The sequence below is a fragment of the Hypomesus nipponensis genome, chromosome 4, assembly GCF_054491055.1.
Source record: "Hypomesus nipponensis isolate SF chromosome 4, ASM5449105v1, whole genome shotgun sequence".
NCBI classification, from domain to species: domain Eukaryota; kingdom Metazoa; phylum Chordata; class Actinopteri; order Osmeriformes; family Osmeridae; genus Hypomesus; species Hypomesus nipponensis.
Window position 1 is genome coordinate 2,810,055 of NC_140364.1, and position 23,106 is coordinate 2,833,160.

Here is a 23,106-nt window from a genome sequence, read left to right on the forward strand (position 1 = left end):
CAGCTGTTTTGCACTGCAAATGATTTGATGTTTTTGTCGATGTCTACATTATTTACACATACAAGGATGAAACATGCTCAAACCTCACATAAAATAGTGGCTTTGCAGGCGATAAGCTTATCAGAACACCAGACAATATTGAGGGGGGACGGTTTCTTTCTACTGGCGTCTTTTTCTAACTCTAGATGGCAGCACTGCTGCATCTATTCGCTTGTAAGGATACATTAACTTACTATTGATTTTGAGAACCTATTGTACAATAATTTGTGTGTGCTGAAGAGGAACACATGTGTTGGTCATTGAATGGGAAAGAGACTGTATTTGTGTGAAAACTCATTTAAGTTTAGCCCTACAACATTTAGGGGCGGTGTTTCCATAAAATACTGTCAACAACAGCTGCGAAGCAGGGTGACAACCAAGACCCCTCTGAAGGAAAGGGATGGCTTTGAGGTCACGGTTTGCTTGCCGAAAGCCAACAATAAAAAGGCTAAAGGTCAGACTAGACATTAATAGGATTTGGCAATCATCGGAAAACGGTGACAATACATTGCATGAGTTACTACAGATAGATTTGCTCAGCAGAACGAGGCACACTACCTAAATATGAAATGGACTGGCAGACCAAAACCAGATTACCTGCTAAATTTGCAAGACGGACAGCCTATGCTATGCTAACCATAAGCCAGGCAACTACCCCCGTTGTGGGAGTGGAGAGGGCGGTGTTTCACTGAAGTCACAGTCTCAGTAGAGTGCCAACAGACCAGTCATAATGCAACCATAAACCAAGATTAGCAGCTCATTCTCCGCAAGTTAGCTTGACTAGCTAGCTGGCTTGTTCACGTCCACTGCGCTTTATGTAATGTTCTTTTACGGCCACTTTCTTCTCTACTCTGAAAAGAAAAGGAGCAGGAACTGAAACGGAAAAAGGTTGTTATGGTTTACACTGCAGAGCATTATGCTAACTGGGCGAGCCAGTGTTAGCTAGTTTGCTAATCGCGATTTTTGAAGTTGCCGATTCCACCACCTAGTCTAAAGTGTTATCCAACAATCCTCATTGTTACTGATAGCTGCTACTAGCAGACTAGCTGTAGCTTACTACTGCTGACTGAGTTTGTTGTTTTGAAAAAGCTGCGTCCCCATAAAAATATATCGGCAGCTGAGCGCCAACAACATTAGGCTACACACTATTCGATTTGATCAGTTCTCAGCCAACTCATTTGAGCTTCTTTCATTTCAGATATTGTACGTGGAACACCAGCGTTGCTATCATGATTAAGCTTTTCCTACAGAGGTCTTTACGACCCGCCGTCCTCCTGTCCCGATCAGCGCTGGATCCGGCGGTCACCGTCAGAAAGGTTCCGACCGTGCCCCATGTTCACAGCTGCCAGATGGGGACCCGCGGGCGCAACGAGCCCCGTGAGCCCCTGAACTCCCCAAAGAGTGCAAAGGACTTCATCTACAGCTTGCACCCCAAGGAGAGGACGTGCTTGCTCATAGAACTGCAGAGCTTCGAGTCCATAGCCATAGCTCAAGGTAAGCTAAGTCATAAGGGATGACTTGAGACATACCAGGAGATAATGGCACTATTCTACTACCCGTGTACACTCGTTTATTGATGTGGGGCCAAAAGTAAATGATATATTGTATGTCCATGGTTTTTGGTGAGCACTTAGTTTGAGAAAGTTGTACTGCACGTTTTGAACTATCACTGTTCTCTGTTAGATTCACCCACCACTTGATATATGGTTGTGTGGTTTGTGGGGCAGATTTCGAAACTGGGGAGTGATGTGTATGAACTGTTGTGGTAGGTTATCTATGTGGGGAAGTATATTGACTAAAGTGTGTGTATGAAAGGGAGGTAGGCCTGTGTTGTGTGGTGGGTGTGACCTGTATTGGTCTGTGGTGTGTATACGTCTACCTATGTGTGTGTGTAAGAGAGATACAGAGACACAGTGTGTGTGTGTGTAACAGCTTGCCACACCCATAGTCCATGGAGGAGAACTCAGTTGATGGTTCAATTTTCCGTTTCCCATCCCAGCCAAAACCAAACCTCTGACTGTATGCACTCTGACTCATCTCTCTCTCTCTCTCTCTCTCTCTCTCTCTCTCTCTCTCTCTCTCTCTCTCTCTCCTCCCCTCCCTCCCTCCCTCCCTCCCTCCCTCCCTCCCTCCCTCCCTCCCTCCCTCCCTCCCTCCCTCCCTCCCTCCCTCCCTCCCTCCCTCCCTCCCTCCCTCTCTCTCTCTCTCTCTCTCTCTCTCTCTCTCTCTCTCTCTCTCTCTCTCTTCTCTATATCTGGAACATTCCGTACATCCATAGCATATTATTCACTGTCTGTGTAGTGCTAGCCACACCCTGTCAGGTAATGCATGGTTGACAGGTTGACTGACTGGCAGGTTGACTGGACGATAGGATGACTGGTTGACGGAATACCTGAATGAACTTGAACCCCGAGTGGATGTGGACCCTTGTTCCAGACCCTCTGTGATGGTCCATGTTGATATGTGGTTGTCAGGGAAACTGGGGCTTGGTCATGTGTACTCAGCACGTGGGATCCTGACAGATGTGCACACTCGTTTTTCAGACAAGTCAAGCAGCAGAGACCCTTCCAGTCCAGCCCCCAGCCCAGGGTTAGCACCACTGGGTATAGCCAAGTGTGTTTGCACCCCCCCCCAGCCCTGCCTGTTCTACCCCCGCCCAAGTTCTGCCTTTTTGACTTGACTACAGTTTAGTTACAGTTTGACTACAGTTTGACAACTGATTGACTACAGTTTAACAGCTTATTGACGACAGTTTGACTACAGTATGACCGGTTTAACTACAGTTTATTACTGTCGTGGCTGAACTACAGTTTGAAAACTGAAAGACAGCAGTATGACTACAGTTTAATAACTAGTGGACTACAGTTTGACCACAGTTTAACTACAGTTTATTACTATCGTGGCTCAAGCCCCCTATCCAAGAATAGACCCCTTCCCCCCTCTCCTTCCACTATGCCTTCATATTAGGCTATGTGTGTGTGTGTGTGTGTTTGTGCTGCGGACTGGACACACACACACAGTGAAGGACTCTTGAGGAGCCAAAGGCATCAGTCTCCCATAAATAACATGTGAAGCTTCCATGACACCTTCCCAGAATGCTCTGTGCCCCAGTGACCCAGAGCGAGTCCAGCCAGCTCTCGTTTCTATCCCGCTCAGTCAGAATGTTCCGGCCCAGCCGCACCACTGAGCAGGGAGTCGGGAGGCGCCTGGCGTTCATGTGAAGCCTCATGGCTGAGTGGAGACCGTGGTGCAGTGTTTGTTGTTGTCTCAGCATACGATTCTATGGCAGTGCAGTTTGATGTTGCTCCTAACATAGACCTATGCTGTTCTGGCTGTACCATGCTATGTAATACTGGAGCTGAGATATCATTGTTGCTGGGCCGTCCTCTATTGCTGAAATGTTATTTAGCACTGTGTCTGGTAAAAATAGGCTGTTCCTTGTCACCAAAAAGCTGTTAAAACGGATGCACTTCTGATTGGAGTTTCTGCTGTACGTTCTGTACTGTGTATGTTGCTAAAATAATGGAATGTTATGTAAATGCTGGTGGTATTGTGAATGCCTCTGCTGTGTTTGGATACTGCCTGCTCAGTCTGTCTTCTGTCATGGAACCTGACGCTCCAGTTCTTTTTCTGTCCGGAAACGCAACAGCATATGTTGACAAGTTGTATGTGTGTGTGTGTGTGTGTGTGTGTGTGTGTGTGTGTGTGTTGCAGAGACGCTGCAGCCTACTCCGCCCACAAGAGCACAGATCAAATATGGTGAGAAAGAAGCATCCGAACTGTCTACCCAGCCTCCCCCCAACCTCCCAGCCTCCATCCTCCCAGCCTCCATCCTCCCAGCCTCCATCCTCCCAGCCTCCCCCATCCTCCCAGCCTCCATCCTCCCAGCCTCCATCCTCCCAGCCTTCCCCATCCTCCCAGCCTTCCCCATCCTCCCAGCCTCCATCCTCCATCCTCCCTGCCTCCATCCTCCCAGCCTCCAGCCTCCATCCTCCCAGACTCCCCCATCCTCCCAGACTCCCCCAGCCTCCATCCTCCCAGCCTCCATCCTCCCAGCCTCCCCCATCCTCCCAGTGTCCCCTAGCCCTAGTGTGCATTTTTTTTAACCCAATTCTTCTTTGTCCGGCAAATCAACCCCACCGGTGTTATTTTCAGACATCATTAACACTTACCAACAAAAGCAGTTTACTCATATGAATGTTTGCTTCCTCTGGAATAGCGCTAGCTAGTTTGTTGACTTTCATTGGCTGGCACTATGTGTGCAGCGTCCATGCTGCATGTTTTTTGTAAAAGATACAAATTTGAACCAGCCCACTAGGCAGTATCACTTGACTTATATTTTAAACCAAACTGAAACACTTTACTAATACATTGATTAATATATCGTGATATAAAATCCATATCATGGCACAACGCAATACCAGTACATGCGTTCATACGGGTATACCGCCCACCCCTAATGCACACAAACAGACGCACACACTCTTAACTGCTGTGTTTGAAACATATCTCCCCTTTCTCTCTCTTCTACAGTTCTCTTCCATAACTCTATCCCCTTCGTTGGCTTTGGTTTCCTAGACAACGCCATCATGATAGCAGCTGTAAGTGGTAGGCCCTCCGCATGTTCTCACGGTGTGTGTGTGTGTGTGTGTGTGTGTGTGTGTGTGGGGGGGGAGCACTCATCTCATGTTCTCGTGTTTATTATCCTGTGGTGTGTGTGTCTGTGTGTCTGCATGCGCTTGGGCTTGTTAAACATGGAAAAGGAGAAACCCTTTGCCCTGTGGGGACATTGTCTTGGTCCTCACACGTTCTCACATGTTGGTGTGTGTCTGTGTGTGTGTGTGTGTGTGTGTGGAGCACTTCCATTCACTGTGGCTGTGTCTGTCTGTAGGGCACCCAGATTGAGATGTCTATTGGGATCACCTTTGGCATATCCACCATGGCAGGTAAGAGCCTCACACACACACACACACACACACACACACACACACACACACACACACACACACACACACACACATCTCCAATCATGTTGTTGTTATTAGCTGTCAATCATCCCTCTCTCTCTCTCTCTCTCTCTGTGCTGCTCTCTCCTCTCAGCTGCTGCCCTCGGCAACCTGGTGTCGGACCTGGCCGGGCTGGGGTACGTCAACCACAGCATGACCACATCACAACCGTTCCTAACCACAACAACATAACCAGCCAACAGAACACACATGGCCCTGGACAGCCAGGTGTCCAACCGGGCAACACTGGCTTCTGTTTCTATAGAAACCGTGATTTATGTCATGATAGCAATGTGTCCACGACACAACCTACAGGGGGACCTACAACCTCTTGATCTGCCGCCAAGTGCTTTGCTGCTGAACTGTGTTTTCTCGTAGACACTAATCCAGTTTTCCATCATATAAAGGGACACCCTTTGTTTTCAGATCTGTGTTCACATCATGCCTGATGCTCACAGCTCCTCCGTGTGTGTGTGTGTGTGCAGGCTGGCAGGCTATGTGGAAGCCCTAGCCTCCAGGTTAGGCATGCAGGGCCCTGATCTCACCCCCAAGCAGGCGGACATGTGGCAGACCAGAGTCAGCTCTCACATGGTGAGTGTGTGTGTGTGTGTGTGATTCATACCTGCTCATGGCTTTAGAAGTGTCTTTTAAGCGAAACCCCTAAGGTCAATACTCACGCACTCATTCGTCATGAGAGAATGAGATGTATGATGCTGTTTGGTGGTGTGGGTTGGCCGTGACCATTTGAGGAATCCCCTGAAATGATGGCTAAACCTGTGTTGATGAGCTGTGCTGGTGTGATAGCAAACCCTGTGCCCTTATGGTGCGTGTGATAACTTAGTGCTCCTGTGTTGTGTGTGTGTGTGTGTGTGTGTGTGTGTGACCCTGTGCTGCTGTTGTGTGTGTGTGTGTGTGTGTGTGTGTGTGACCCTGTGCTGCTGTTGTGTGTGTGTGTGTGTGTGTGTGTGTGTGTGTGACCCTGTGCTGCTGTTGTGTGTGTGTGTGTGACCCTGTGCTGCTGTTGTGTGTGTGACCCTGTGCTGCTGTTGTGTGTGTGACCCTGTGCTGCTGTTGTGTGTGTGTGTGTGTGTGACCCTGTGCTGCTGTTGTGTGTGTGTGTGTGTGTGTGTGTGTGACCCTGTGCTGCTGTTGTGTGTGTGTGTGTGACCCTGTGCTGCTGTTGTGTGTGTGACCCTGTGCTGCTGTTGTGTGTGTGTGTGTGACCCTGTGCTGCTGTTGTGTGTGTGTGTGTGTGACCCTGTGCTGCTGTTGTGTGTGTGTGTGTGTGTGTGTGTGTGTGTGTGTGTGTGTGTGACCCTGTGCTGCTGGTGTGTGTGTGTGTGTGTGTGACCCTGTGCTGCTGTTGTGTGTGTGTGACCCTGTGCTGCTGGTGTGTGTGTGTGTGTGTGTGTGACCCTGTGCTGCGGGTGTGTGTGTGTGTGTGTGACCTTGTGCTGCTGTGTCCAGGGTAAGGCCATTGGAGTGACGATCGGCTGCATCCTGGGGATGTTCCCCCTCTTCTTCCTCAGCGATGACGACGAGGAGGAGAAGAAGAAGAGGAAGGCAGCCCTAACAACCACAAACCCCTAGGTCCTGCTACCACCATGACCCCTGACCCCTGACCCAGCCCGTCTCACACAGGAACCAGACAAGCTTCAGTGACCTGGTTCAACACTACACTCCCACAGGGGGCCGTGCTTAAAGACTACAATTCCCTACAGTGACCTGACCGAATGTCCATCTTGGGAGTCTCTAATTATGCAAAGTGGAAGACGACACAAGAAATGAACTGAACAAAATGAGAGAAGTCGAACGATTACCTGCTACCTCCATAGGTCTTTGTGATGTCATTGAAGAGATTGCATGAATCTCTGAGTTTAACCATCTCATCTCAACTTTTCTTTTTCTTCCAAGAACAAAGTTATGTCTGTTTAGATTGTAATACTGCATATATAGTGTTATGTAGTACTGTGGTAATTTGTAGTACTGTATATATATGGTATTTGAAGCGTTATGTTCTGAATGCGGGGGGAGGAAGGAGATAGTTTGAATGAGGAGATTTCGTGGCACTACTACACCTGTTTCTGAAAGGAGCTAAACCCAAACCCACTACTTAGAGCAGCAGACAGTCCTACAGCTGCTCAAGCCTCTCTGGTGTAGTGATGCCGAGGGAGAACGGAAGCATCCAGAAGGAGAAGTGGAAACGAGGATGCTGGTGCTGAAGGTGACAAGCCAGATTCAAGCCTGTTCTTCTGGAAGGTTCAAGGACACCTGACTGGACAATGTGGTTAGAGGAAGGTTTGGCTGCAGTACTGGACTATGAGCACTGAAAATGAGCAATAAGTGTCTAATTTAATGATGCCACAACTACACAGCAAGCAAACTTTGTATTCATTTGTTTGGTCATTTTCAGTAGTTATTTTAGTTTTATAAATAGGTCTGTATAGACTGATTTGAAATAGGGACGGCTTTACAGATCTCTTTGAATGAAAATATCAATTTAAAGTATTTTATTGACAATGTAATCATGATTGTTTTATGTGACATTAGAGATTTCCAAATGTAGTTAGCTAGTTGGTAAACATTTTATATGCATAGTATTTATCGTCTTGTGTTTTTGACAAGCTGAATTACTTTATGGACTTTTATTTAACCCCCCCCCCCCCCCCCCAGCCCAACTACAGACACCAATGTACCTTACCTAACAAACGCACAAAACAAAACACACAGCTAGTCACCTGACTTTGCATTTGCTGATCTCTCGTGATAGTTGGAGCTCCAAAGTTGTTTTGCCAAAAACGAAACATGAACCTGCCGTTCGATGTCGTGATTAAACTGGAGGTCTTGATCGAAGCATATCGTGAAGGTAATTAAAGTTTCTCTCTAGTCAAATGTGGTGCTCTGTCTTTATTGCGTTTTCTTTCCCAGTCTTAAATGAAACGTTCCCAAGGGGTAGCTAACTCTTTACCGTCAGGGGCGATTGAGGTTTCAAATACTTACAATCCTGTAGTCTTTGGGACTCACACAGAAATGAGTTCTTCTTGAACAGTGTCAGACAATGGTCATCCTTTCTCCACAGCAAGCTCTGTTCACCAAATCCCACATATGACACACAACCAAAGATTTGCGAGTATAATTCCACAATTGTCTTTATTTACATCAATATCCACATTTATAGCAATATGGTAAACACAAAAGCGTTCTCTGTTACACTGTTATAATAGCCTTTTCCACAAGATGGTGCCAAAGCACTGCAAATAATTTCTGAGGGCTGAAATACGTGTCTATTGTTCATGGGTCGCGTTCTCTGTCAAAGAAGACCTGGGTTTAGTTCAGCTCTCTGGAGACTCCATTAAAGATCCAAGCACAGGTCAGAGCTTCCTGTCTAGAGGACCAATCAGCATCCTTGTTACACAACACATCCCAACAGACGGCTCTCGTGGTTGGGCGCCCAGAACCCGACCCCCAAACCTCTCCCCCCCTCAGACAGTCACCCAGGGTTCAGGTGTTTGACCCAAGTTAACCTCAGCAGTCTTAATTCCCCGAAATCTCTATTTCAGTTTCAAAACACAACGTTTTTTTTTCCAGAGCCAGAGAAGGTTCTAGTGGTCAGCTTCAACAGGGTGGTAATAAGCTCCCTGGTTGGCACTCCCTGCATGAGGACGATGGTTAGTTATTGCTTTATCCCTCAAGTCAAGGGGGACGTTGTGAATGTGAACGCGTACACACTAATATCTTGCAAGAGAGTGACAATGCGGCAGACGACCGCCAAGAGTGTGGAAATGGGGTAGCCAATCGCGTCTACAGGTTACCCTCTAATGTTCCGTCTTAACCGGCTAACTCCCACTGTATGTGTGCGTGTGTGGGAGCACTATATCCGTGTGTGCGGTGTTAGTAGAGTTCCTCTCATCAGAGGAGAGGTTCCGCCTGGAATCTCTCGATTAAAAATCAGCTCTGAAAACCCACTCTCTTTCTCAACCTCCGAGGGGGCGAGATAATGGCCCGAATACTTCCTGGAAGTCTTTCTTTACCTCCGAGGGCTCTCTCTCTCTCGCTCGCTATTTCCCCTCCCCAGGGCTGCGGGCCAGACCGCAGTGGAGTCGCCATGTACCAATATGGTACAGCCGGGCATTCATCAGGTGAGGTGGCAGGCGCCGCAGTGACCGGGCCGTCCACAGGGGGGCGCCCCTGGGCTGACGTGCTGGCGGGTTCTCTCCCACCAGAGGATCCCTGACACCTCTCTCCCTGGGTCTGGGTCTGGGACGGGAGCTGCAGGCTGAGACACGTTGCAGGACTCGCGACAGGGACTCGGGGAACGCTCTGCCAACCCTGGAGGAACGACTGCACACGCACAGAGGGAGAGGGAGGGAGGAGACGAGGAGTCTGTCTCTCGCGTATCGCCGTCGTGGGAAAAGCCTCTTTCCCCATCTTGTCCTGCGTGCCTAGTCAAGTTGGACTTTCAACAGAAAACAACTCCCGGAGGGAATCCAGGAACGGGTTCAGTCCGGTTTTGGCTCCCGTGTCTCTCCCCTCCCTCCCTCCCTCGGTCCGCATTGGCTCAGTAGTCGTACTTGCCCGGCGTCCTCCGGGGCGAGGTGGCGTTGGCGGGGAGGAAGAGGGGCTTGGGCGGGAGCTGGGGCTTGAGGGAGGCGGTGCGGCGCACGATGGCGGCGCGCTGGAGGTGCGGGGGCTCGCTGTAACTGTGCTGCCGGGTCAGACTGGCGCTGGGGAGGAGGGGGCGCCGCGGCTCGCCCCCCCTGGCGAGGAGCTGCTGCCCCGCCCCTCCCCTCTGGCCGAAGCAATGCTGGCGGGGTACGGCCCCGCCGTTCCCCATCTTGATGAGGGCGTGGCGCTGGGCGTGGTGGCGGGACACGGCCGAGTGCTCCGGGATGGGCTGCTGCTGCAGGGGGGCGGAGCCGGAGGAGGACGCGTAGGAGGCGGAGGAGGAGGGGGCGCCCTCCGGGGGCGCGTCAAGGTGCCGCGCCGCCAGGCCGTCGCGCGGCAGGGTGGAGGAGCTGTAGTAGGGGGCCGACTCGGTCTCGGGGATCTGGAGGGCGCGGCCGTGGCTGTGGTGGAGGAGGGGGTGGGGGAGGTGGCCCAAGGAGGAGGAGTTGAGCATGGTGATGCTGCCGTTGCCGGAGGCGCTCACTTCCTGGATGTGCTTGAGGAGCTCGTCCAGGGCGGCCACGTCCACCACGGGCTGGGAGGAGGAGGAGGAGGAGGAGGGGGGAGGAGGCGGGGCCGAGGCGCCCCCCCGCTCCTCCCCAGGGCCGGCCAGCTCCTCGGGGAGGCGCAGGGAGGAGGCGCCGTGGGCGTGGCCGTTGCCCAGGCCGTGCGGGTAGGGGAACGCCTGCTGGGCGACCCCCGGCCCCGGTCGCGACCCCCCCACCCCCGCCGGGAACCCCGCCCCCTTGGTCTCCACGGCGTTGTTGCAGCAGTTCTGGTTCCGCTCCCACTGGCTCCGGAAGGCCTTCATGTTCTTGATGGGCAGCTCCGGGGTGGAATCCGGCGTGGGCAGCCCGGAGAGATCCTCCCCCTGGGAGAGGCTGAGGTCCGGGTCGCCCAGGCCCAAGCTGGAAGCCCGTGTGGGGGGAAGCTCCCGGCTCGCCTCCCTGCCGCTGGGGATAAAGGAGCTGTACATCCGGGGGCTGGACAGGGACACGTCCAGCTTGTCGTCCTTGGCGGGGCCGTCCAGCAGGCCGTTGAGCTTGGCCAGGCTGCGGAGCGACAGGGCGTGGGGCAGGGCCGCCTCGGGCTCCTTGGCCAGGCGGCGGGCGCGGCGGGCGCTGGCGCCGCAGTAGCAGGACACCAGGAAGCCCGACAAGATGGCGCCCAGGAGGAAGGCCACCAGGACGCAGGCGATCAGCAGGGTGTAGTGGACGCTGGGGCCCGATTGGTCGGGGAGCCTCCTCACACCTGGGGTGGGTGGGGGGGGTGGGGGGGGGTGAGAGAGAGAGAGAAGGGGGGAGAGGGAGAGGAAGGGGGGGGGGTGCGGCAGCAGAGCGATGAGAGGAGAGAAGAGGAGGAGGGAGCACATAAAGAAGAACATTAAAACTGAGAGGAGGTCGTGACTACGAGGCATTCAGTTCTCCTCGTCACATCCACTATGACATCACAAGACTTTCACTCTCTCAAGTCTACTCCTCTCTGGAGGCTTGGCAGGAGTGACTCATCCACACACAAACACACACACACACACAACTGTTCATATACATATAGACACACACATATACACAACCACACAAATACACACCTGTGCACACACACACAAACTACTACACAAACCCATCCACACATAATCGACACCCGCCTCGTCCCAGTGCTGGTTGCTGTGATCCACAGGGTAAAACGTTCCAAAGTCTCTGCAAAGTTCATCCTATTCTTTTACATGCAAATAAATCCTGAAATAGAACCCCTCAATCCCACAATCCCTCCACGTAACATCTCTGATCCCCTCATCCCCTCATCCCTCCATCCTCTCCTCCTCTCCTCCCCAGTGAAATGAGAGATGCAGACTTTCATCTCATCATTGTCTTTTTCCCCGACCGTTATAAATAGGATCGAGAGAACAAGGGAATGTGGGATGGAGGGGAGAAGAGAGAGAGATGGAGGGAGGGATGGAGGGAGAGATGGATGTATGGAGGGAGGGATGGAGGGACAGATGGATGTATGGAGGGAGGGATGGAGGGACAGATGGATGTATGGAGGGAGGGATGGAGGGACAGATGGATGTATGGAGGGAGGGATGGAGGGACAGATGGATGTGTGGAGGGAGGAATGGATGTATGGAGGGAAGGATGTATGGAGGGATGTATGGAGGGATGTATGGAGGGAGGGAGGGATGGATGCAGACCGAGGCAGCGATTGATGGAGACAATGGTGAATCTGTGTTTGTAGGGGGGGTTCAGGGTGCTGTAGAGAAGAGGTACCCCGCTCCCTGGTGTTTACACAGACGACACTCCTCTCTGGAGCGTGTGTGTATATGTTTGTCCAGTAGTGTGTGTGTTTGTCCAGTAGTGTGATTGTGTGTGTATGTGTGTATTGGGTAGTGTGCGTGTGTGTGTTAGCAGGCTGTATGTATGTCAGGGTGCTAAGAAGGAGATCTCCAGAGATGTCTGCTCTCTAAAGGAAACCAAACGCACCATGTTCAACACCCTCACACGGTGTGTGTGTGTGTGTGTTGAATAGAAAATGCAGGAAGATTCTCTTGTGGCAGACATAACTGTTCTTGTCAAACTACCGTTGGCTTAAGTACGTGTCTGTCTGTGTGCGTGTGTATGGGTGTGCGACTTCACTTCAACGACGTGAGGAGAATCTGAGACTGCAGGCAGAGGCATTTTAGATTCCTCTCACAAGATGCTGGCTAGGCATTCACACACAATCACGCCAAACCACACAGAAACACATTCACACACACACACACAGAAGCACACACACCTACACACACACAAACGTCCTTCTCCTGCTGGTCTTAAAGGTCAACCGCAACATCCCTGGACAGGAAGCAGCTTGGCTCTTTCTGTCAGAAGACAGAGCCCTTCGATGTGTGTGTGTGTGTGTCTGTATACATGCGTGTTTGTGTGTGTGTGGCTGTATGTACACGTGTCTGTATTTGAAGAGAGCTTAGGATCTGGCAGGAAGAAGGATGAGCATGTTGTTACTGACGTGTCCATTGCTGCCAGTGATGGCTGGGCAAGGATCAGGATTTGGCATCATATCACCATGGGGTATTAGAGGACAGACTAGCAGGAGGACTGCCTCTATTCTGCCCTGCCCTTGGGCTGACACACACACAACACCAACACCACACACACACACACACACAGCAGAATCATGGCCAATGAGCAAACATGGGCAGCTCTCATCATAGTGGAGAACCTAACCTACATGTACATTTTTTCAGTACGCTTTTATTCAAAGCGACTTCCAAGAGAGAGCTTTACAAAGTGCATAGGTCACTGATAATAACAACAAGATAGCCCCAAAAACATTGCGGGTAGCCCAAACATGAAGCACATATTGTGAACAACCAAAAATAAGTGCCAAAGGGAAGAACCATAAGAGCATGCAGTTAAGCAATGTACAATTAAACAACATGAATCGCTTTAAGTGCACCTGTAGAAAAGCAAACAGTAAAAAAAAAGATATATTTTGCAGCGAGTACAACAATTTAAATCAGTTACCACTAACCAACAAGAGCAACAAGTCTCTAAGCAAGAGTCAATGTGATCCTTGAGGAAACCTAACCTAACATATTAGTGTGCACGTAGGTGCGTACGCGTGTGTGCCCTCGTTGGCCTTATGGGTAAGTGATAGCTGAAGCCGACATCATCTGTGCAGGATCACCAGGGTGCCAGAGCATGACATTGAGCATAACACCGTTAAATAGCTCCTTCTATAGGCAGATCTAGCCTCCCTCCACCTACACCCTTCTTCAAATGGCCCATTGCAGGCTCGCTCCGGGCTGGTGGTAATGCTCTCCTGTCTGGAATGACAACCATCCATTAACCTGCAGGTCGCCCACCTGCTTTTAACTGAGAAGCTCTCAGTGCCAGACACGGCTCTCTCAGGTGGAGCTCACTTCTACGGCTCAGCCAGCCAGCCCTCCTCCTCTCCTCCCCTCTCCCCCTCCCCTCTCCTCCCCCTCCCCTCCCCCCTCCCCTGTCCCCTCTTCTCCCCCCTCCCCTCTCCTCCCCCTCCCCCTCCCTCCCTCAGCCAGCCCTCCCCTCTTCCCTTCCCCTCTCCCTGCCCCCTCTCCCCACGCACCTGTACGTAGGAGAGACCAGCTTACCGACCCCTCTCCCTACACACTTGTATATCTCCCCTTCCTAAACAGGGACACCAGCATCATCTACCTCCAGGATGAACCAGGAGACATTCAGCCCGGTCCCACAAGACCTATCATGCTCTGCTCACACACATGTCAATAACACACACACACAGATCAATAACACACACACATACACAGCATGCTGCAGTAAATCATTTTCATGGATCATCACTGTCAGAATATATTCATTTGCACATTCATTTGATGGTGTATACACACACACACACACACACACGTCAATAACCACAACACCTCCAGAGACCCACTGCGGCCTGTGCCACCCACACCCTACATGCCTGCATCCTGATTGGCCATCAGTGAAGGTTGTCAACACAGGGAGGCGGGACCTGAAACGGCCAGCCTCCTGATAGGCCGAGCATTACTGACAGGTGACTGGAGGTCCAATCACAGAACAACAGAGCCGGGGAAATGAATGGCATCCTCCCCTCCTCTCCCCCCCCCCCCCCCCTCCTCCGACCCCCTAGGGCAGTGTCAGCGAGGTCAATCCCATAATAACTCCAGCTGCTGGGAGACCCGATCGCGGCCCCCCCTTCTCTGCGGGCTCCGCGTCTCCGTGGTGACGGTGACCAGGTGCCGGGCCTCGGGTGTCGCCGGGGTTAGACTGCCACACGGTGGCGAGGGGTGATTAACAGGTCGCCCGCGTTCCGCATGCTAATGAGACCAGCTGATTAGATTACTGCCTTGTCTGAAATGTCCATAATTGCCTCCCAGATACCCCCCCCCCCTAAGTGTTTTCTAACGAGCTCAAGAGCGCAGGGAGGCCAACAGAATTGCTCTCGTATTAAACCCCAAGCAGCGTCGGATTCTGCCAGGCTAACTCATAAATCGCTTGTAATCGTGTTCTTCAGCACAGCGCCTGTACGACGAGGAATGATCCCTGCGGCCTGTTATAATGGGTCTGCTGCTGGAGACAAAGACATGATGAGGAACCCTGACAGGAACCCAGAGGGACCTTGGGTTCTGGAGCCAGAGTTCTCATGGCTTTGGGACTGGACTTGAGGAACCTAGCAGATCCTCGATCTGTCTGTCTGTCTGTCTGTCTGTGAATTACATACAAACACACGGGGAGAGATCAGCATATTGCAAACCCCCTCCACACCATGGTCCCGAAGGAGGGGGGCTAGGAGGGGGAGGGGCACCTTCCACCTCTTGAGACAGCACGACATTTGTGCAGATCGAACAGGAGAGCAGATCATATACTCCGCCTCCTCGTCCTGGCTTGCCAACAATCTATGATGTCCTCGTTTTAGAGTAATGAAACAGATTTCAAACAAAAACACCATTAATCCTAAACAAGTGAACATGTCGTTATCTTAACAACCCCTTTATGGTGGACTCTACTTTTAAAGAGTGCTCACTTCCTGTATGACTCAGCACTTCACGCCTGGTTGGCCGAATCCCTTGAGACTGTGTGCTTCCAATAGGCTTACAGCGCTAGAGTGTTGGTTAGTCTCTAATGGTGTCTGTGGCAAAAGCACTCATTTCACCGGCCTAGTCAAACAGGCTGGATTATCTTATTATGGGATGTAACTGGACGACAGCAGCAGCAGCGCAGGTGAGGAGGAGGGAGGTCCTACCGTAGGCAGAGTCTGCTACAGAGTTCTGGTTCCTAGTGGTGGCTAGAACGTCCGCTGAAAAGAACCACAGACAGAACACCTTAGAACATTCTAGAGCATCACACATGAAGACCACAGAACATTCTACAACATCACCCATTAAGACTTCAGAACATTCTAGAATAGCACAAATGAAGACTCCAGAACATTCTACAATACGACAAATTAAGACTTCAGAACATTCTAGAAGACCACAAATTAAGACCTTGGAACGTTGTGAGAGAATGTTCTAGAATCTAGAACATCACACATGAAGACATCAGACACCATCATACAGAGCCTGGAAATATGCTTTCGAGTCTACTCACCATGACAACCCTCCGGATACAGTGAATGGTCACCCTCGATGTCCTGCTCAAACCCCGCCCTGCAGAGAGAGAGAGAACAATACATGAATAACAAAGTTTAGCACCCATGCCATGTTGCCATGGGGACACAACCTTAATAGGACCCTGTGTCAGTCATCCCGTCGCTGCCTGCTGATTTGGGGTACTGACACAACCTGCCCACCTGCTGATTGGGTGACAGAGACAACCTGCCCACCTGCCCGGTGAGCTGACAACAGTGGACAGGAAGTGGACTTCCTGTTGCCTGACGACACAGTTCCTGCATGTCACTTTGACGTCCCCACCCACGGGCTGGGCCAATCAGAGAAATGCCACCATCTGTTTCCCGCTTCACTAACGATCCCCACCCACAATCCCCTGCACCGCCCGCATGTACACTGTCCAATTAGGATGCAGAGATACACGAGAGGCCCTGCTGTGTAAAGGTCATGTGACAATCACTCCTCCTATCAGGCAACAGGGAGGGCAGAGGTGGGCGGCTTTGTTAAAGAATGAGGCTGAGGTTAAGGTCACCTCACGGAGATGTCCAATCACAACGCTGGTCCAATCACCTGACCCACTCCCAACCTCTCACGACAACCAGCAGACAGGTGACGTCACCGTTTCCGGAAGGAGAAACACAGCACTTAGGCCGAACATGTCAGGGTAGAGATGAACAGAGTGAAAGAGAAAACGAGAGGGTGATATATGAGGAAGGGGGACGGTGAGTGAAAGTAAAGAATTTGAGAAAGAGAGAACAGTGAGAGACAGTAAGAGAGGGACAGAGAGGGACAGAGAGAGAGGCCAGTCGTGTGTCCCTGACCTAACAGGCTCCGTGATGAGGCTGGGGATGACGAGCTCCTACTCTGGACAGGAAGTGACACTTACTTGAAGCCTGGCGCCATGTTGACACAGCTTCCTGTTCGGAGCCAGATGCAGTAGGGGTCACGGGTGGCCAGACAACTCCTGAGAGTGACAGAAGAAGAGAAGAGGAGGAGGAGAGGAGAGTCAACACAATGTCTGCTGGTACATACATGGCAGACAGTATGTCTACACACAGTCACACACACACACAGTAATGTGCAGACAGCCAGAGCTGAGCTGTGCTCTAGTGGAGCGTGTGTTGTGCTGATTCCCCAGTTACAACACTAGACAGACAAGCCTGGGAGACCATGTGTGTGTGCAGTGTATCGTGTGTTGGACACTTAGCTAATGTCTGTCTGCACGTGCGTGTGCGCCAATATCTGTGTGTGTGTGTGTGTGTGTGTGTGTGTGTATATTGGAATGTTTTTATGTGTATATTAGTGCTGTCAGTTAAATGCGTTATTAACAGCATTAACGCAAATCCATTTTAACAGCGTCAATTTTTTTAGCGCAAGATTAACGTTCTTTTTGGCCTAGAAAACTTTTTAGCTTTTTTCAAATGCTGTTGCAACAACTACAACACCATACCGGATCTAGCTGGACCGGAAACAAAACGACAGGCTTGAGAGCCTTAGTAGGCTAACGTTACGTTTTAAGTGATGGCAAGCGCGAGATGCCGAAATGGATGCCAATAAGATTCTGAATGGAATGTTTACTTTTTAAGATATTCCAAATGGTTCCATTGACAATAGGCCTAATTCACCTAGTCCTTATCTCAAGGATTATGTTAGCCAAATACTGGATATTTACCATCCATAAATACTTGCCAAATGTCTGTCTGATGTTGCGCTGCTAAATCACTCATTGACGGATAAGCTATAGGGAAAACATGACACAGAATTCAGGAGAAATGGGTTTTGTTAATGTATGGTGTAAGGCAAATCGAATGGATTTGGGAAATGGACTGGCCGGGATTTGATATTTTCGGAGCTGGAAAGAAAGAAAGACGTAGGCTAGCTGTCATCGATATTGCCCACATAATCATACAGTATGAACAAATATTGGGGGGGACAAATTGTCCTTCTTTAAATATTGGGGGGACGTGTCCCCCTGTCCCCCCATATAATTACGCCCTTGCTGAAATACCACTTGATGGCCAAGCACACAGCTGATGCAAATTCTCCGCCCCCTCGTCAAAGCCAGGCGATTGCAATGTTGTTTTCAATAAAAAAAAACGTTTGCACAAAGCAATCCAATCCACTTTTCCATGTTGATAAGAGAATTAAAATGAGAACAAATAATGGGCCAAAAAGAAATCAAGGGACATTTAGAATAGATAAAAATGTGCAATTAATCGCAAGTTAACTGACATTAATGTGGTTAATCGCAATTAAATATTTTAATCATTGACTAGCACTAGGTGTATATATTTATATGTAGATAGAGTGTATGTATATATAAATACTGTTATCTTATAAGTAGTAAAACCGCGAGTGAATGTGTTTGAATATATTTGTGTGAGTCTATATAAGTGTGTGTGTTTCTTTTCTACATGTGTGTGTGTGGGGTGTGGTGGTGGTGGTGTCTGTGTGTGTGTGTGTGTGTGCTGCTTCTCAGGGTCAAGTGTTCTCCTCTCTAGAAGCTTCTTCATCCCCAGAGATGACAGATCCTCCTACTGCGGGGTGGCTTTATCTACCAAGGCCCGTCTGTGTTTGTCTGCACCTGCGGGTGTGGGAGAATCTGTGTGTGTGTGTGTGTGTGTGTGTGTACACAGTATATTTATGGTATATACAAATGTCTTCGATTAATTGCCGCCCTCAAATAAACGCAACCCTCGAATAAACGCTGCACCAAAAATGATCAGTGTAATAAACGCCGCCCTCGATTAAACGCTGCACAAAAATAATAATCCGAAAACAGTTCACGATTTGCTCCTCAGTACATGATATATGTATGAAATGAGTTGCTGAAAGCATGTGCAAAGCTCTAAAACTTTGTCACACTGAAATGTGGAGTGAGACCGTTTTCTCACCCGTTTTCAGCTCAGGTTTTATTAAGGCGGGGCAAAACCCAACCTATCTACGTCACAGCCACCTATCTACATCAGATCACAGACGGTTTATATAACCTGCATTCTGTTACTCAGCTGGTATGATGCAAAGACAAAGTCATGAACACAACACTCAGAGACTGCAGGTAGGTCTGTTCTGATATCTGCAATTGATTGAGCGAGTGTTGCTGTTGTTACTAAATTCCATACATTCGAGGGGCGAAGCTTCAGCTCCTTCAGGCGACACGCCCCCCCAGTCTCAAGCAGAGAAGACTGTTGATTTTCTCACCATTTCAAAGCTTCATTTAACATACTCGTCTTTTTTTTTTTTTTCATTCGAATTTGGATGGGTAACACATTCTTCTGTGGTGTGATGAACTTAAAGTACTTAATGTTTGACCTCCTTGTCTATTCTTTGTTTGTCTATGGCCGCACTGCAGCTACAATTCACCAAATCTCTCTTACTAATTAAACGTTGCCCTCGAATAGACGCTGCACCAAAAATAAACATTGTGTAATCAACGCTGCAGCGTTTAATCGGAGAAATACGGTAGCTATATGTGTACGTGCGCGAACTAGTGTGTGCGTGTGTCAGTCAGTCAGCTCTGGAGGAGTGAAGCCAGTCATCTCAGTGACAGGTGGTCCCAATCGCCCCCTCCGCCTCCCTGATACTCTGACAGCCAGTCAGGGGATGGGGGGGATGTGGCTGTGTGTGTGTGTGTGTGGGGGGGGGGGGGGGGTGCATGGGGGACGGGGGGGTTTGGCACCTCGTCTCCCAGGGAGGAGGGGAGCGGGGGGAGCCGGTGCTTGTCTCCCTCCCTCTCCCCACCTGTCAGTCAACCCTGTATCTTTCCTTGACCTCCTGGCCTATCACATCCCACCAGAGACTGCCATTATGCGCCGCAAGGCATTGTGGGTAGGACGGGCACGTGGAGAGGGAGACTGTGGGGACGAACGACTTCTGACTCTTTCAGAAAATGCTGTGCATGGAAAAGGCCTCAACCCACTGTGCTCACACACACACACACACACACACCTTCTGTCTCCAACTGTCGTGAAAACTAAGTAACTGTCTCTCCAGACTTTCCGAGGGCGTTAAATATTGATTATAATTGAACTACTCTTTTAATAGTTCTAGGCAGCCTGCCAAAATATGCAAACACGACATTTTAAACTCAATGTGCATCGTCCTCCCTTGACAGTATGGGTCCACAAACACACACCCGCACACAAACGCATGCACACACGCCAACATCCTGGAGTGAGCACTTGATTTCTGAGTTCGGGTGGAAACATCTACAGGTGCGAGTTCCTTCTATTGGCCCCACTTCGACCCCCCCCCCATCCCCCATCCCCCATCCCCCATCCCCCCATCCCCCCGTCCCCCCGTCCCCCGTCCCCTCGTCCCCTCCCCAGCCCCGCTGCACGGCCTCACCTCCTGCAGGCCCCGTGGCTGGTGCAGCGGCTCAGGGGAACCCGGATCACACAGCTGGAGAACGCCACAAACACAGCGTGGTGCTCCTTATCCAGCTCCAGACCCAGGATCCTCCTGTCCTCCTGCCCCTGGACGTTACACCTGAGGGAGGGAGGGAGGGAGTTTAGACAAAGTTGTGCTAGACTTTGATTCCAAACAGACCAACGCCGACCCACTCAGACGTTGTAGACCCACACATACCTACACAGAGGACTGTAGACCCACATATACCTACATAGAGGACTGTAGACCCACATTTACCTACATAGAGGACTGTAGACCCACATATACCTACATAGAGGACTGTAGACCCACATAGAGGACTGTAGACCCACATATACCTACATAGAGGACTGTAGACCCACATAGAGGACTGTAGACCCACATATACCTACATAGAGGACTGTAGACCCACATAGGACTGTAGACCCACATATACCTACATAGAGGACTGTAGACCCACATAGAGGACTGTAGACCCACATAGAGGACTGTAGACCCACATATACCTACATAGAGGACTGTAGACCCAGATCTACCTACACAGAGGACTGGAGACCTACTTGGAGGGGTTGTAGACGTCTATGTCCTCCAGCAGCACAGAGGAGAAGGAGGCGTTGGGGTGTGTGCTGGCCAGGACCTTGAGCACGCGGCCGTCCTCCGACCCCAGGAAGAGCACGGTGCGGTCCTTCCCCGGCCCCGCGGACGTGTCCACCGTGATCTGGGTCAGCTTGTACCTGGGGAGGGAGGAGGAGGGGGGAGATAAGGCAGGGGGTGAGGAGGAGAGGAAGAGAGGAGGAGAGGTCAGGAGGGAAGGAGAGGAAGAGAGAAAGTGGAGATAAACAGCGTTTAGTGGTGCATGAAGAACCGGTTGAGAGAGACAGAAACAGAGACTGTGAAGGTATGCTGCTGCACCATGAGTACGCCCTGGCCCTGCCTGCTTCCTGGAAGAAACTCACACACACACACACACACACACACACTCTCTCTCTCCAAATACACACAGTCCCCAAACACACACACACAGTCCCCAAACACACACACACACTCTCTCCAAATACACACAGTCCCCAAACACACACACACACACTCCCCAGACACCCAGAGGGTACAGCCCATTCACAACCTAAATGTCATACTGATAAAACCACATTCTGAGGTTGTGTGTGTGTGTGTGTGCACATATGTATGTGTGTGTGTGTACATGTCTGTATGTGAGTGTGTGTGTGTGTGTGTGTGTGTTAATAGATATGAGTGTGTATGTATGTACGTACGTAAGTGTGCATAGGAGTGTTTGTGTTACCTGCTGCCGGTGCGTGTGTAGAAGGGCTGGTGGTTGACCGAGGGCACCGCCTCGTCCATCAGAGGGAAGGACTTGATGAAGGTCAGCGTGTCGTCAGGGAACGTCGTCGAGGACTTGTAGGAGGAGGCGGGGCCATCGCCCGCACATGACCCCGGCCTATCACAAGAGAGGAGGGCGAGGGCCAGTTTACACAACGTGCCTCACAAGCCACCACGCGCGTGCGGGGAGAGCGAGCAAGCACCGCCACATCCGCATCCACAACTCCACACCCGATAGGACCGGATTCTCCCCGAGCGGAGATCCAGCCATCCAACCCCCGCCCCCGGCCCAAGCGACCCCAGCCCCGCGGACCCCTCACCTGGGCTTGGGCACCTGCTCCTCGGGCACGGGCGTCCAGGCCGAGTCGCTGGTCTTCTGCTCCTTGAAGCGGCCGCTGAACACTCGCTCCACGTCGTCCATGTAGAAGGCGCACACGGCCGAGCCGGGGATGCTGTTGGCCTGCGTGGTGAACACGCCCACCAGGGCGGGCCGCTGGTCCACCTGCAGCACGTGCGTGAGCGACTGCAGCACGTCGAAGTAGAAGAAGGAGTCGCCGGGCACGGAGCAGTTGAGGCGGGCCTTGAGGAAGGACGTCCAGTAGCGCTCCAGGACGCGCGGCGAGCCGCCGTTGTCGTTCTTGCAGACGCGCGCCACCCGGGAGAACACCACCTGGGGGGCAAGGGGGGCGAGGGGGGCGGGGGGGTTTAGACGGAGCGGTGCGTACTCGCGCACACGCCAGACTTGTGTCTCAATCATACTTACACGCACACATTGTATACACACATTATATGAAGTACAGATGATTCATAAGTACACACACACACACACACAGATAATGCACACACTGCACAGTAGGGAAATCAGTTTGAAGCCCAGGCCAAACCCAATTTATACACAACAAAACTGTATTTGAAATGCTTTCATGTTCATCAGTGCTACTTTGATCATGTCTGGCAAAACTGAATTAAGCACTCAAATATAAGCAGGGATTTGAAACACCCACACACACACACACACACACCTTCCCCAGGGTTGTGTATTCCACAGCGATCTCACTGAGGAAGAAGTACACGTAATTCCCGTAGTCTATGGCGTGCAGGAAGTGCGGCTCTGGAGGGGCGGGAGGAACACACAGAAACACCACATGATTGGTTGTTCGGACTATCCGTCACAACACACAGTACGCCATTGCTACCTTCTGAGTTAGGGGCAAAGGTGAGCTGACCAGCTGCATTAGGATGTCATGTGACCAACAGCATGACATGTGACCACTACCATGTCATGTGACCAACACCAGGTCATGTGACCGACACCAGGTCATGTGACCTACCTCGGAGCCACTTGGAGTCGTACTTCACCGTGCGCAGGACGGGCCGGTCATCTCCCAGGCTCCGGTAGATCACGGCGTCGCTAGCCAGGAAGTCCGTCATGGTGGCGGAGTAGAAGTCTCCCCCTGGACAAAGAGATCAAAGGTTACGACCCTCCGACCCTGGCCTGTAACCCCAGTCAGGCCTGTCTTGACAGGATGGGACCTCAGC

At 51.0% G+C, this 23,106-nt stretch overlaps 2 protein-coding genes across 4 annotated transcripts in view; one reads left to right on the forward strand and one right to left on the reverse strand.

Moving 5' to 3' along the window:
• The first annotated feature begins 48 nt into the window (after positions 1–48).
• On the forward strand, positions 49–7,937 carry tmem65 (transmembrane protein 65). Of its 3 annotated transcripts, none has more exons than XM_084695686.1 (9): positions 49–493; positions 1,238–1,533; positions 2,583–2,642; positions 3,754–3,798; positions 4,573–4,640; positions 4,931–4,985; positions 5,140–5,182; positions 5,531–5,636; positions 6,513–7,937. In XM_084695686.1, exons 2-9 carry the CDS (start codon positions 1,269–1,271, stop codon positions 6,633–6,635), a joined length of 765 nt encoding a protein of 254 aa, XP_084551812.1. In that variant the 5' UTR covers positions 49–493; positions 1,238–1,268; the 3' UTR covers positions 6,636–7,937. The 3 variants fall into 3 exon arrangements, with proteins under 3 accessions (XP_084551812.1, XP_084551811.1, XP_084551813.1); XM_084695685.1 differs by lacking the exon at positions 49–493 and adding an exon at positions 526–927; XM_084695687.1 differs by lacking the exons at positions 49–493; positions 2,583–2,642 and adding an exon at positions 531–927.
• A 231-nt stretch (positions 7,938–8,168) lies between these two features.
• Positions 8,169–23,106, reverse strand: part of LOC146295014 (semaphorin-6D-like) — a 58,873-nt gene continuing 43,935 nt past the window's right edge. Inside the window, exons 9-18 of the mRNA XM_084695680.1 lie at positions 22,899–23,021; positions 22,590–22,678; positions 21,888–22,237; positions 21,530–21,685; positions 20,790–20,963; positions 20,188–20,328; positions 16,727–16,804; positions 15,821–15,879; positions 15,474–15,527; positions 8,169–10,961 (exon numbers count right to left, since the gene is read on the reverse strand). Coding sequence (XP_084551806.1) covers positions 9,604–10,961; positions 15,474–15,527; positions 15,821–15,879; positions 16,727–16,804; positions 20,188–20,328; positions 20,790–20,963; positions 21,530–21,685; positions 21,888–22,237; positions 22,590–22,678; positions 22,899–23,021 — 2,582 coding nt within the window. The 3' untranslated portion in view covers positions 8,169–9,603. The remainder of the gene's footprint in view (positions 10,962–15,473; positions 15,528–15,820; positions 15,880–16,726; positions 16,805–20,187; positions 20,329–20,789; positions 20,964–21,529; positions 21,686–21,887; positions 22,238–22,589; positions 22,679–22,898; positions 23,022–23,106) is intronic.